The sequence below is a fragment of the Acanthisitta chloris genome, unplaced genomic scaffold (assembly GCF_000695815.1).
Source record: "Acanthisitta chloris isolate BGI_N310 unplaced genomic scaffold, ASM69581v1 scaffold339, whole genome shotgun sequence".
In the NCBI taxonomy this organism is placed as follows: domain Eukaryota; kingdom Metazoa; phylum Chordata; class Aves; order Passeriformes; family Acanthisittidae; genus Acanthisitta; species Acanthisitta chloris.
This window is the reverse complement of record NW_008692847.1, coordinates 44112-60052: the sequence shown is the minus strand read 5'-3', so window position 1 is coordinate 60052 and position 15941 is coordinate 44112. Positions and strand designations below refer to the sequence as shown.

Here is a 15941-nt window from a genome sequence, read left to right as displayed (position 1 = left end):
ATATTTGAATTACAGTTGCGTGGAGCATTATAGTGGGGAAAAATTAAAAGCATATTTGAGAGAGACACTGCTTACACTGCATGGAATCAGAGCCACATGCTGACAATTACAAGAGCAGCAGTTTGTTCATTAGAGCTCACTAGAATCTGTGCTGAAAAACCAGCCTTTTTCCTTATGAAAACTGTTTTCCAACTGTTCAGGTTATCTGCACAGTTTGCAAGTTGAAGGATTCTCACTGTTTTTCCAGAACATGATATTGCTGTATAGTTACAGTGTTAAAATGACAAATTTTAAAAAAATAAAAAGAAAATACTTTTTGGGCAATTGTTAAGAAGAAGCTTCTCTCCACCTCCTCACACATGCACTCTGCAGGCTTTAAACGTTCTGTATATGATTTTCTCCACAATTATGTTTTGCTTCAGAGGTTTTTGTTGATCTGTTTATACAACAGAAGTATAATAGTCCAATAACAAGAGGAAAAAAACACATTTCTCACTTTCAGCTGTAAAGTCTTTTAATACACCTGTATAAAAATACGAATGGCAGCAGCCAAAAGGGAATACAAATCCATCCCAAACTATCTGGCAATCTTTAATTCCTCTTTATCCTATTCTTCGTCTTTGATATAGTGGTACTATTGTCTCTCTCCAAATTAAGCATTCAATCTTTTGATAGATCCAGAAGTCATGCAGAGAAAAAGAAAAGTAGATAACTATAGTACCTAAACTCTGCCACAAGATAGCAATACTCGACAAGTACTGAGATAGCAACCACTGGGATCACATGTGAGGTGAGCAAATGCTTCTGTTCAGAGAGATGTTTAACAGCAGTATTAGTCCACTCACTGAAGATATCTGACAAATCTAGCTTTAAGTTTCTAAATATTAATTTCTGCAAGATTAGGAAATTAATGAGACTAATGTAGAAATGTGTTATCTCCCATCTGTCATCAGCACTGTAAGGAAAACCAGCGAAGAGCAATAACTGTGGACAGTTATACATATAACTGATTCATTCCCTAGTTTTCTACACAAAAATCCCATGCAAACCTAATAAAGAATGTGAAAAATGCATACAATTTTCAGATGTGATAGAAGCCTCATGACATCAGCCATATCAGCCAGGATGAGCAGGCGAGTGACAGCAGAGAGCAAGGCGCGAGCCGCCCGCACCATGGTGCCTCTCTTCACCGAGGAGCAGGGGTCATCAGCAAACTCTGAAGAGGCAATTCGCATTGTTTCCCCTACAATTGAAAACAAAAATTGTAACTAAGGTTAAGTTTCAGCTTCATAATTTTTTTTCTTCCAGAAAGTATTAACAACTCAATAAACTAAGTGCTGTTAGGGAAAAGAAAACAGAGAATCACAAAATGGTTTGGGGTGGAAGGAACCTTAAAGACCATCTAGTTCCAACCCTCTGCTATAGACAGAGACACTTTGCACTAGACCAGGTTGCTCCAAGACCCATCCAGCCTGGCCTTGAACACTTCCAGGGATGGGGCAGCCACAGCTTCTCTGGGCAACCTGTGCCAGTGCCTCACCACCCTCACAGCCAAGAATTCCTTCTTAAGGTCTAATTTAACCCTGCCCTCTGGCAGTGTGAAACTGTTCCCCCTTATCCTATTGCTTCATGCCCTTGTCACAAGTTCCTCTCCAGCTCTCTTGGAAGTACTTCAGGTACTGGAAGGTGCTAGAAAGTCTCTTCAAAGCCTCCTCCTCTTCAGGCTGAATAGTCCCAACTCTCCCAGCCTGTCTCAATAGATTTTATACAACCCAATGAGATTTTATATTAACCCAAACTTTGCTATTATTAAAACTAAAATGAATCCTGCTTGTCTCCCACACAGAAACTCCAAAAGAATCTACTTCTAATGTGAAATCAAAACATATCTACATTGCTTTTAAGACTAGTGTAACAACATCCAAAATAAAATCCCAGATGGCACAACTTCCCTTAAGACAATGCAAACAGTGGGGCAGAGACTTGAGACAGCAACAGTGAATAATTCCCGTCAGAACTCTTTTCCTTATTATATTTGCTATTAAGACTGTGTGTTTGTACTATAATTTGTGTGCAGTGTATCTTGTGTGATAGGCTGATGATATGCAATTTCAGTAGAAAAATTCAAATGGCTCATTTCTGAGGCTGCATACTACTCTTAGCTTTCCATAAGGTTGACAAAACCCTCAAAGGATTTCTTAAGAGACAATCTACTAGCAATCATTGTTAGATAATGAGAAAACAAAACAAATTTCTAAACATGCTTAAATAATATATTGCTCAGCATCACAGAGTCAATGTTCCAGGTACCTGCTCTCTGAAGAGAAACAAGGTTTCTGCACAGCAGGAACACAGCTGCTGTCCCTAACTTCCCATGCATTTCACCTGTGTGCCAAAAATCACTGAAAATAGGAGCAAGGAACTATGAGGCCATAAAGATTTTTCTGACACATACTTTAAATCAAAGAGTTATTAAAAAATTTATCAGTAACTCTTAGCTGAGTGTGCTAAAAATGTGAATTAAATTTCCGTAATTTTTTAATTATTATTATTTTTGAGTCAGTTACTCCAAATATTTCATGTCGGAATGAGAATGAGAAGTTGAGAGTGACCACAAGATGGCTTAGAGTCTAGCATGTAAGCAAGGGTTAGATGTGAATTTCCTAACCTGGGAATTTGGTCCCAGGGGATGACCGGATTCATCTAACCAGTGTAACAATTGGGAAGGTATTATGTTCCCCGCGGTTATTTATTGAAGGCAACCAAGTGCCACAGCTTAGTGTAGAAAGTTTGCTCTAATATGCACTCTTAGAGCATATCAAGCTGACTGGACCCAAGAGGATACACACAACTGCAAGAAATCCCAGCAAGGCTTTCCATTATTTAAGCTCTAAGCTGTACTCAGATGAGATGGAAGTGACTCTAAGCACCCAGAAACAGAACCTCTGTATGTGACAGTACTGAATTTTAGGTATATCCAAGATGAAATGGCAGCCAAAGCAAGCTTTGGATTTTGGAATCAGATGCCTGCAAATCGTTTAACTTCCGTTTTAGTACAGAAGAGATTTTATCATCTTCTCCCAAATTACCAGTCTGTAACTTTAGATAAATATTTGTATTGATCTATGAAAGACAGAAACAGTATTTGACAACTGGCCAGTGGCACCAGGAAAGCAAGCAGGAAAATTATCATCCTTGGTTTGACTATCCAAGGAGATACCCCTAACAAATAGATTTGAAAATCAACACTGGTGGACAGAGGGAAAATTAATAGAGGGCCAAAAAAATTCAGTTTATAAAATTTTGATTAGTCATTTAATCTTAGAAAGCTCAAGTTAGGTGAAATAAATCTCACAAATAATTAAGTAGAAAGTATGAAATGAACATAATCAAATAACTAAATCCAAAAAGTCTTAATCTAAAAGTTCATAGCAGGTTGCTCAAAACTTATAAAGATCTAGTAGTTCATAATTCAAAATCTAATAACCTAGAAAAGTAGTGGTTATGGGGAGGAAGACTCATCTGTTTCAGTGCAAATTAACATTTTAATCCTTGTAGAGCGATGGTATCAAACCACTCTTAGGCTAAAGGTAATGCTGGAGCTTCAGCTAGTCCAATTATTTTTCAGAGAAACCTTTTTTATCTGGAAAAAGCCAACCCTACATTCAGTCATCCATTTCTTTCCAAATTCATTTCAAGTTGTCCTGTAATCTATATTAAATTACTTGCAGTGAAAATTAGGTCGATGCAAGAAACACAGACATCTGAAGTCATCAGGTCTGCTTCCTCGCCACTGCACTCACTCATGTCATAATATAATTAATAATAATCTTAATATGATAATAGCTACACTCATAAATTTATCAAGCTTCTATCTTAGAAACAGCTCAGATATTTAACCCCAATTAATCCTATGTGAAGTAGCAAACTCCTTCCAAAATGTACTCCAGAATCTGACAGGTTCTGTTCATTAGAGACACTTTAATGCCATAGTGCCTGTACTTGTAGATAATTTATCTCCATTTCTTCTCATGCCCCATTTGTCCTTCAATTTCACTAAGTGTTCTTCTTCCACTCTTGTTCTTATTGTCCCTTTTTCACTTCATGCATTTTAGTGATGAGCCCTAAGATTAAAGGCAGTACTTCAGTCTCCTCTAATTGACAGAATATCCATCCCTATAATCATCACAGCAGCTCTACAATAAGAACTGCAGTTTTCTAGGACTTTTAATTTGCAGCTACATGCAATACTTCATAGAACCATACAATATCGTGAGTGGGAAGGGACCCACAGGGATCATTGAGTCCAGCTCCAGGCCCTGCACAGGACATTCCAGGAATCCCACCATGTGCCCAAGAGCTTTGTCCAAATGCTTCTTGAACTCTGTCAGGCTGAGACTGTGACCACTGCCCTGGGGAGCTGTTCCAGTGCCCAAACACCCTCTGGGTGAAGAACCTTTTCCCAACATCCAACCTAAACCTTCCCTGTTAGAAAGTGATTTAAAAGTGAATTAAACAAAACTAGAATATTCAGTGGAGAAAGCCCCTATTACTCACATAAGAAATGCTTATATTAAAAAAGAAGAAAATAAAACAACAACAACAAAAAAAAAAAAAAAAAAAAAAAAAAAAAAAAAAAAAAAAAAAAAAAAAAGAAAACCAAAATCAACCAAAAATCTCCAACCCCAAAAAAACCACAAATCACAAAAACCCGTACAGTGAACCTTGGCTTCATTCCCAAATTGTAAGAGTTACCAGAAAATTCCTGCAGGGAGGGTGCAGACAGGACAGAGTCTCTTCCCAGTGGTGCCCAGTGACAGGACAAGGGGCAATGGGGACACACTGACACAGGAGGGTCCCACTGAATGCCAGGGAACACTTTTTCACTGTAAGGGTGACCAAGCACTGGCACAGGCTGCCCAAGGAGGTTGTGGGTCTTCATCCTTGGGGATATTCTAAACCTGTTTGCACACAGTCATGGGCAACTGGTTCCATGTGGCCCTGCAGGGAGTTGGACTAGATGATCTCCAGACATCCCTTCCAACCTCAGTCATTTTCTGATTCCAGGAATCTGACAAGAGCCACACAGCAATCACATTCCTGCACTTGAGTAATGACTAGAAGATGTGTGCAAAGCTGTTATTTAGCTTCTGGGATCTCATCAGCTTGAGAAGGTTCAAACCTACAGCTATCGTCTCCCAACATCACTACCAAACCACTTGCCTTATCCTGACAGGATTTAACTAGGGGATCTATTCATCTATCCTGCCTTGAAGGGTAATGTAAGAGGAGATTTAGTCATATCCAGTCACTTTCTCATAATAAAGTTACAGCACCTAGAAACGGAATTTTTTGAACCTGATTTTCAAAAAAAAAAAAAAAAACACAAAAAACCTTTTCCCCTTAGATTTTCAAAATAAAATGTTATTTTGTTTTGGATATTAAATTCAGACACTCATATAATAGCAATTAAAGACAATAAAAGCACTTAAATATAACTTTGCATGTATTTAACCAGAATCACATGCACATAACAGTCATCTGGTAACCTGGGTAAAGTAATTCAAGTACAACATGCTTAACAATTGCAAAAAGCTGTCAACAGATGACTGCAGAGTTCACCAGAAAGGCTACTGGAACCTTTGGAATCATAAGCAGACTTAAAGGTAAACATCTACGTATGAAGAAAGGAATGAACTAAAGCTTTTAGCAGTTAATACGCTGAGGAAATGCCATTTTTCCAAAGACCTGGAGTGTTTATTAAGAGATAGAAGACAGGCACAAAGCAGCAATCTAGAGAACAGCTATGATCAGGAGGGGATGCTGACAATACTCCAAACACCTGGAAATAATTAACAGAACTATGACAAATTGATTGGATGTGCTACTCCTGACCAGTTCTCAGATGGAAGAAATTAATAAAGCTATGGTCTAATTAATCAATCTCTTTTAGATTTTCTCTTTTGTTCTACGTGTCCAAGATTAAAAAAAGTGACAACTGATCTATGACCTAATTAAAGTAGCTTAGAGTGCTCCCCTTGTAATTAGAGCAAAAACAGTGTTATAAAGCTATTCTAAATTATAATAATATAGAGACCCAAACTGAGTTGCAAATTCCTTATAGAACAGTGATAATGATGATACTGAATGATGACATGATAGATTCAAATAACCCATAATTGCTAATAGGGCATATATAAATAATATAAACAGATGTTCAATCCTTCTTTCATAGATGCTGTCTCTTTATTCAAACAAACCAAAGAAAACCTTTCAGGAGGCAGAGATCTGCAATTTTATCCCTTTTGGACCTGTCTAGAAACTCATCAAATATACTGGAACCACAAGCTGTCCATCCCAGTATATATGCCAATAGCCAAGTTTCTGACTCAGGAATAATGAAGTAAATCTGGTCTTGGATGGTTGGTTTCTCACTGTTTATAATCCTCCTACCTTACTAGTCATACTGGTTATTTATCCCATCTCTCAAAACATCCTATTTTGTTTACAATACTCTAAAATTTATTCTCCATTATGTAAAATAGTTCATTTTAGTATTAATCTCTATTTCACATTGTTAAAATGTGGGAAGTAATTTGTATTTTCATCCTGAAGAATGCTGTATCCTTACTAAATACAAATATGCACTAAAAAATCTATTCATAATTCCAAAAGCTCCACACAAATGGCTTTTATATCTATGCCTCCATTTCCCTGCTACTTTTCTTCTACAACTTCACTGCTATGTACCCTAAACTCATTTCCCTTTTCTCTTGAGCTGGGATTTTGTTCTCCATCTGTGGGACAATGTCCACTGTCCTCATCATATTAATGGATTTCAAGACCAGAAAAGGCCACCTATGATCTCTCCTGATCCTTTCCTATCACATTTCAGCTACAAGAGCTGTGCCTCCCTGGAATTGATTGTACAGACGATCTAGTTCACCCAAATTTGACTCACTTTACATTTGACATTTAGATAGAGCGATGGAAGATGAATCACTCTGCATTTTAAAGCACAATGGATATCCTTAAAGCTAGTATGTATCTTAGACTCAATACTCTCTTTAAATCCAACAGCACACCATATCACTTGCTACATAGACCATTAATATATATATAATTTTAATTAACCCAACTACTTCTTTCCTAAGGGAGACTAAAAGAGCAAGAATTCAGAAGTTTAAGATATTTAGCCACATATCTATGACAATCTAAGACAGTTATTCCACAAATGTTACATATTAGAAATAACTTTTCTAATTAACAGTCAGATTAATAGTGCATTTGAAACATAATAAATATACAATAAAACACTAATTAAATTTCAATTCAAAAGTAAATTATTTGGAATGTGAGAAAACATTAACATTTCTAATCCCTTGTTGTCTGCAGCTCTCAGCTACTCCATGGTTTAACATCCTTCAGGGACAAACTAAGACACTGATCAGCTTCCACTGAACTGGAGAGCTCATGAACATCAACATGAAGATTTTAGATGTTCAACATTGTGGTTGGGAACATGAAAACACACTGGGCCTCTTAAATGCAGAGACAAATTCAAAAATTCAAACTCAACTGAAATATAATGTGGCCTTATTTGTATCCTGGAAAGAGTCATGCAGCTGAACTAGGACATTCTATAGAACCACAGAATCACAGAATGGCTTCGGTTGGAAGGGATCTTAAGGACCACATAGTCCCAACTTCTTGCCACAGGCAGGGACACCTGTCATTAGACAAGGTTGCTACAAGCCCCATCCAACCTGGCCTTGAACACTCATAGGGATAGGGTAGGCACAGCCTCCTTGGGCAATCTGTGCCAGTGTCTCACCTTCCTCACAGTCACGGAATCACAGAATCAATTAGGCTGGAAAAGACCTCTGAGGTCACTGAGTCCAACCTATGACCATATAAACCAAAGACCATGTCAACTAGACCATGGCACTAAGTGCCACATCCAGTCTTTCCTTAAACACCTCCAGAGGCGGTGACTCCACCATCTCCCTGGGCAGTCCATTCCCATGTCTAAATCACCCTTGCTGCGAAGAAATACTTCGTAATGTCCAACCTAAACTTCCTCTGGAGCAGCTTAAGACTATGTCCTCTTGTCCTGTCATTTGTTACCTGGGAGAAGAAACTGACTCCCACCTGGCTACAACCTTCTGTCAAGGAGCTGTAGAAAGTGATAAGGTCACCCCTTAGCATCCTTTTCTTCAGATTGAACATCTCCAGCTCCCTCAGCCGCTCATCATATGACTTACTCTCTAGTCCCTTCACTAGATTTGTTGCCCTTCTCAGGACATGCTCCAGCACCTCAATGTCCTTCTTGAAGTGAGGCGCCCAAAACTGGACACAGTACTCAAGGTATGGCCTCACCAGTGCCAAGTACAGAGGGACAACCACTTCCCTGATTCTGCTGGGCACACTATTTCTGATACGCCCCATGATGCTGTTGGCCACCTGAACACACACTGGCTCATGTTCACATGGCTGTTGACCAGCACTTCTCTGCTGGTCTGTTATCCAACCACTCTGCACCCAGCCTATAGTCAAGTCAAGAAACAGCCCTCTGCCCTCTGTCTGTGAGTTTGAATCCTTTCCCTCTTGTCCTGTCACTCCATGCCCTTGCCCAAAGTCCCTCTGCAGCTCTCTTGTAGCCCCTTCAATTACTGGAAGGTGCTAGAAGGTCTCCTCAAAGCCTTCTCTCCAGGCAGAACAGACCCAACTCTCCCAGACTGTCTCCACAGATTTTATATTCAGCTAGTAGATCAGCTAGCAATTTTTCCACAACTTCCATGTTCATTCCAAAAAATCGAGATCTCTTAATTAAAATAAGCATTCCCTTCTTTACTCAACAGCTGCAGAATTATAACAAGAAACACATTTAAATGATTTAAATAGTTCATCACCTAAACAAGACACTACAGGGGCAAACGTTAGGAAAAGTTGCCATCTTCTTGGTGAACTGTGCATGGTACATGTATTAAAGTAATTTTTGTAATAAAAGGACTAAAATGAATGTAACTGACAAAAGAAAAATCAGTGAGTCCTAGTGATTAAATTCTTAAATTTAAGCATTTTATGAGTTTCTGCATAACAATTTATTAATTTAAAGAAAATTGTGATTAATAAATTTGAGTTAACTCTATATCAGGTATAGAAACAGCACACACAATTTCCTAACAAGCACAGAAAATGAAGTATTCCAAGTAAACAACTGTTCCATTCACCATTAGGCACACAGATTCCATCATTCTGGATACCACTTTCATTCTGGGGCTTGAAGTGGCTTACAAATACTGTACAGCCAAGCAAGTTTGAGGGTAGATTCTATCTCTGCCCACGGCACCAGCAACTAAGTTCCGAATCATAATTAGAATCAGCTTCATCACTCTATTATCACACTTTAAAATATGCCCAATGACTGTTTAGTTGAAATTGATATTTTTTGAGATAAGCTTCAGTTCAAAGAGCAGATATTTTCCAGCAATACATGTTTTCATAAAAAAATTTCCAAGAAAATCCTAGTGATCTGTGAGAACAAAAGGAGCAGCAAGGTTCTAATGTCAGCCCATGGGAAGCACTGTGAGGAGGTGGGAAGGATTGATGATTGATTAGCAGATTATCAGCTCTCTAGTTTTAAGGGTCATTTTGTATCCCTGATAAATTATGCTTTTCCTCACACTTAGATCCTCTCTGTGAATGCCTTGATACAAGCAGTTAGAGAAGCAGGGACGACTTGGCCCTGAACAGAGCTGTTTTGAAGTCCCACACTAACTTGGAGTAATACAGCAGGAGGTAATGCTGCCTGCAGATCACCCAGAGTTCTGAGGAGCTTAAGGTAAAGGAAATGGACAGGTTTTTGAAAATTATAGAGCCAAAAAGCATATTCTTAACATCACTATTAAAAATCTGGGGAACAAACAACGGCTAAAACTAAAAAAAGCCTTCACACAACCTCAAGGGGGATTAAGAGAAAAGGCTCATTCAAGTTGGACAATTTAGGGTTTGCAACCAAGACAGAAAACTAACAGGAAAAATTTAAATACAAAAATTGAAAAAGATACTCCAGTATGAGAGAGCATAAGAATGGAGAAATGCAGACCAAGGAGAGCCATCAGCACAGGGAACATCTATGGTATAAGCTTGCGATAAGAGAAGATGACAGAAAGACAACAAAGGATACAAAAAGAACACTTACACAGAGCAGGAGACAGAGGTACAACAGCATTTTTAAAAATTTAAATTACTTCATTTCTACTATTTGTCATAATCTGCCCACATTGTTTATGATAAACTGTATGCAAGAGCCAATGAAGTTATTTTTACCGCATAAAAGAACATACCAACGATTTCTGAAATCATGCTCAAGGCATCAGCCTACATGAAAATAAACGCTATCTTTTCAAAATTGGGAATTGTATTGAAAGATTCATTTTCAGAAACTATAGCAAATTTTCATCTAACCTTGACTTGACAACATTTTTAATAACCTAACACTTCATTGCCAGTTTCAACTGGAATTCATATACATGCATTAACACCTGTGTGCCAATGTAAGAGCACTATACACATTGCTTGAATGCTTAAAGAGTGCAAAAGCTTCTGTACAGAGAGACAGAGATACCTGAGCTTCATAGTGTGAATTTACACTCCAGTGCAGCTAATCTATAGCCAGCCCCAACACACAGCAAGGGAGATCACTATGTTGTGCATAATAAAAGATTCATAAACAAGATATCAGAATCATTAGATTTTTTATAAGAACAAAAAGAAACAATCACTAGGAAAAGTCTGCATAGCCAATAGAAAAATGCTGTTCAAGCATTAGGACTGGCCTTTATAGATACCTGGGTATAAGAGAAGGAGGGCTGAGGAGAATCGAGGCTAGATGTGGCTCTGAGCAACCTGGTCTTGTGGAAGGTGGCCTCACCCATGGCAAGGGGGTTGGAACTAGATGGTCTTTAAAGTCCCTTTCAAGCTAAACCATTCCATGACTCTATGATCTCCATCCTTTACTGGATGCATGGGGAAACAGCCACAAAGGATGAGGTACTTAATGCCTTCTTTGCCTCAGGCTTAAGTACTAAGACCTGTTGTCCTCCAGGTACCCAACCCTCTGAGCTGGAAGACAGGGACAGGGAGCAGAACAAAGCCCCCATAACTGACTCTCCTCCTGCTGCTAATATATTTCTAGAAAAATTCTTTATTGTTTTCTATGGCAGTAGCCAGGTTAAGTTCTAGTTGGGCTTTGGCCCTTGTAATTTTCACCCTGCATGACCTCAAAGCACACTTGTACTTGGATGTAGTTGGAATTTAGTCCTCCTGAGCTGCCTGTCCCTCCTTACAAAGGTCATAAACTCTGCCTTTTTTGGCCTGAGTTTCAGCCAAACTCTCTGTTCTGACAGATCAGCCTTAAATAAATAAAATTAAGAGTGATTTTAAACCATAAGATCCAGAAGAAAGAGGCGAAGGGTAGTAAGGGTGATATATTTTTTGTGAAGAAAAAGCATGTATTTCACCACATACTGTAGAAATCACATAATATGAACAGAGGTTATAAACTGACTTATCTACAACTAAAGCACACAAAAAAAAGCCAAGCACAGCTCTGAAAGTCAAATTTGGATCAATTATGGATGGATGAGATTTGCAAACATCCCAATCAAAATCAGTGGAGAGTCTAGACTTTTATTTTTAGTAGATATAAAAATAATTCTAAATTCCATCAGCAGTACAGAACAGGCTCCTTTTCCCGTTTTCATATCTAAACAGCAGATGGAATATCTTGCAGATCTAAAGTTTCGAAAGAATTTGTCTCAGATAAAGGGATTAAAACAGAGAGAACAAGATAGCTGGAGATCAGAATACTATAATTTGACACTTCTCAGAGGAAAGCAGAGACTGTTATTTGATTATAACATTTTATATTCCCTCACTCTGTAAAGTATTACTGCCCTTTGTAGTATGTGAAAAATGTACTTCAGACAAAGACGTGTTCAAAATGGCAAATGGAAAGGCAATAAATTAAAGCCTTTTATATATTGACTAAGCATCTTTTAGGATTCAGATATTAGGAAGTGTATTTCAAATTTTCATGCTGTCACATTTAATACTTTTCTCATTGACTACCACTTTCTGAAACCATATCCAAAATTAAAGCCTAATCTGTATGGGAGAATAAAGCTTTTATACAACTATTGAAGTTGGATCAGTGCCATGGAAAATGCAGTCAAAAATAAAGAACACAGAACAAAACGTACTGTAGGCAAGGGAGAAGACTGAGGAATGGGCAAGGAAGACTCCCAGATAAAGTTTAGTTCTCCAAGGATTGCTTATATCTTTCTCATTAAATGTCACTGGGTAATCATAGAATAATGGAATGGTTTGGGTTGGAAGGGATCTTAAAGACCATCCAGTTCCAACCCCATTGCCATGGTCAGGGACCAGGTTGCTCCAAGTCCCATCCAACCTGTCCTTCAAGGCCTTTAGGGGCAGGGAATCCACAACCTCTCTGACCAACCTGTGCCAGTGCCTCGCCACTCTTAGAGTAAGGAATTTCTTCCTAATATCTAATCTAACCCTGCTCTCCTGCAGTTTAAGGCCATTTCCCTCTGTAAGTAAGCAGAAATAATCTTGATGAATCAGAACCCAGGCTCCCCACATTTGAGGCAAATCACAGCAGCAATTACAGTTCCATTCTGAACAGAGAAAACATCACTTTTTTAAATTGAAAAGGTATTTGACCACATCCTTTACAAAACTTACTCAACAGAAGGAATTCTTTTGTCTAAGTTTGTTAGCAATTTTTTTCTGTGTAATCATTACAAAAATCACTTCTGAAATTTTCCACTTAGTTTTTGAAAGACTGAAAACTCATCATTCAGCCCAGCAAGGGCAGAAGGACTGGAGATGTGGAGGCAACAGGACAAGACACAACAGTTGTGGTGCAGAAGGAAATCTGTCTTGCCCTTTGGGTGAATGTTGGCTTTATAACTCATGGCACATCATCTACCAGCTCTTAACTTTGGTGGTCACAGTCCTGCCAAGAGTTCAATCACACATGGTGTGATTCTTGGGGTTGTCCTATGCAGGGACAGAGTTGGACTCCATGATCCTTGTGGATCCCTTCCAACTCAATATGTTCTGCAATTCTATGATTTAAAGGACTGCAAGTGAACCATGAAGCAATGACCAAATCTCAAGCCCAACTCCTTGACTTCCTCCCTTCAATAAGCCTCTTCCCAGTTTAAATATCCAAGACGAAGTCTCTGCAGTGCTCCAGATCTCCCATCAGTTTCCCTACCCACTGCTACTTTAGACAGGTGGTGAAACTCTTAGTACCTTTGCTCTGTGAAAAACTTCCATCACTGGCGATGGAAGTTTGAGAGAACACCTACACACAGTCATCTGAGGTCACTTCATTGCTAAGCTAAAAGAAATCTTCTTTCAAATACTTTTGATCCGACAGACTAAAGTAACTGATTTTCCAGTTCAAAGGGTGAATCAAACTTTTGGTTGAAGGAAAAGAATTTCAGTTCAGAATTTCTGCCCCGTGAATCAACAGTGACTTCATTTCCAGCACTCAGCTGTGATCCAGATGATGTTTCACTAGCACATAAATCAGAACAGCTTCAAAAGGAGAGACCAGGATGCTCACCCCATGGTGCTTTAGAGCTTCATGGTAACCACGATCTGAGAGGTCAGAGACTCCAATTCAGATCTCTACATTGAATTACTCACGGAGGGAACTTAAATACATATTTCATGCATGTCAGAAAATCTTGCAGAAGACTGCTCATGGTCATCTAAAACTTAATTGAAAAGGCTGTACATTAAATACTGCTGGGGATTACTCACTGTGGATTAAGCCTACCCAGTTCTGGAATTACTGCTGGAAGACAGAGCAGGGCAAGGTAACTGCCTGTGGTACCTCTTGCAATTTGTAACACTCTATTTTTATTTTTATTTTTTTTTAATCCTAGTGCAACTATTTTCCAAATTTGACCTGAATTCAAAAATTCCATGCATACTAATACTACACTGTGATGTGTGGTGGAATTACACATTTACTGCAAAACGTGGCCTAGCTACAATCCCTCAATAAGATTTTTTTAACGGTGCTGCATTTCTGCAATTCTTTCCCAAATATAACCTTTCTTAACAGCAATATTCCTCCTAAAAGAAGAAGCAGTAACTTGAGGATCTGATTTTAGAATTCAAGTCAAACATTTCTGGAAGACACACTATTTCTATAACTTTCAATTTGTGAGTATAATTTAATTTTTGATAACTGTCAGGGGTTGACATGTTAAAGCAATTTCATTCTTCCCTGCTAAAGAGTCACAATAGTAATAAAATCTTCAAGAAAGACAATATAAATAAATATTGAATAAAAAAAGAAAAATCACCAAATATATTAAATTCTATTATTTTTCAAACATATGTCACTGCTTTTATAAAATCTGCCTCAAATTGTCATGTTTAGGCAATATATCAAACACCAACTACCCTTTTATAACAAACATATCTGGGAGATGTAAGCCACTTTCATAAACTTAAGCTAACATGAGCTTAAACAAAATATTGAAAAGTGAAATGAATACCAGAAATGAAAAAAGTGAAATGACTAAGTGAAATGAATACTAGTTTCAGCCAAGGGTGGAACAGAAATAAATCTTCAGAAAATAAGCACAGAAAGTCAGCTGACTCTACCAAGAACCACTATCAGCAGCAGTTCAAGACCTCTTCAAGAACCTGAACCATTAAAAATGAACAGAAAATCACAGCATCATAGAATGGTTTGGGTTGGAAGGGACCCTAAAGATCATGTAGTTCCAACCCCTTGCCATGGGCAGGGACACCTGTATATCTTTCTTTTTTTTTTTTCTATTTTTACCTTCCTTCTCAAAGATTCGGGAGTCATTATGGGGTGATGCAGGAGAAGAACATTTTAGGATTGCCCAGGACTTGTATTGGGATGTTTAGAGGAGATGAGCAAATGGAAGCACCAAGGTGATTTGGAGAGCAACAAGCATGGAGAAATGGAGGCATAAGAGGATGAAAGGGGCCAGCTGAGTGTGAACAAAATGCTGGTCAATGCACTTGTCTGGCCAGATTTCTGATTTCCAGCTGCTGGAGAGACCACAGCATCTGGAGGTCAACTGAAACATCTGCTTTCATGTGCTTACGTGTGTGTGTGTGTGTCTCTTTGGAAGTAGGGCAACTGGGGAGACCAGGATCCAGGAATCAGCTATAGGATAGACTCAGAAGTCAAACCAGCTATTGAATGAATTATACACACTAGTATTTCTCACTAATAGACCTTCAATTCTAATCAGACACACAGGTGAACAGGCTAAGGCTAAGACATTTGGTGCTGTTCAGTTTGTTTCATAGAATCATAGAATGGTTTGAGTTAGAAGGGACCTTTCAAAGTCAAGTAGTCCATCTCTCTGCAATGAGGTCATCTTCAACTAGACCAGGCTGTTCAGAGCCCCATTCAATCTGACCTTGAATATTTCCAGTGATGGAGCATCTATCCATGTCTGTACCTGTGCCAGTGTCTCATAGAATCATAGAACAGTAAGTTCTGGGTGTCTGTTAGGAGTGATGCCAGTGTCTCATAGAATCATAGAACAGGAAGTTCTGGGTGTCTGTTGGGAGTGACCAGCCACATATATAGAGATATGAGCTCTGCATGTATGTTTGTGTGCATGTACCTACTGAGAATATATGATTAGCCTTGTTACTGCTTGGAACTGGGGCCATGGAGCTGCAGCAGCCACACTACTGGATTTGGGAACCTCTGACACTATAAAAACTCTTTGAGATGCTGTACAGCATCTGCTTTTTCATCAGAAGTGGTTTAAATCATTTTAGAAAATGAATTTTAATGTCTTTTTTTGCAGCTAAATTCTCTGCAAGCTGAAAGATAA

At 38.5% G+C, this 15941-nt stretch overlaps 1 protein-coding gene across 1 annotated transcript in view; it reads right to left on the bottom strand.

Annotated features, from left to right (window-relative positions):
* The window catches only part of LOC103809925 (catenin alpha-2), a gene marked incomplete at both ends in the record, with an annotated part of 27917 nt that overhangs the window by 5080 nt on the left and 6896 nt on the right, over positions 1-15941 (bottom strand). The window contains one exon of the mRNA XM_009082798.1: positions 1077-1243. Within this exon, the coding sequence (XP_009081046.1) occupies positions 1077-1243 (167 nt within the window). The remainder of the gene's footprint in view (positions 1-1076; positions 1244-15941) is intronic.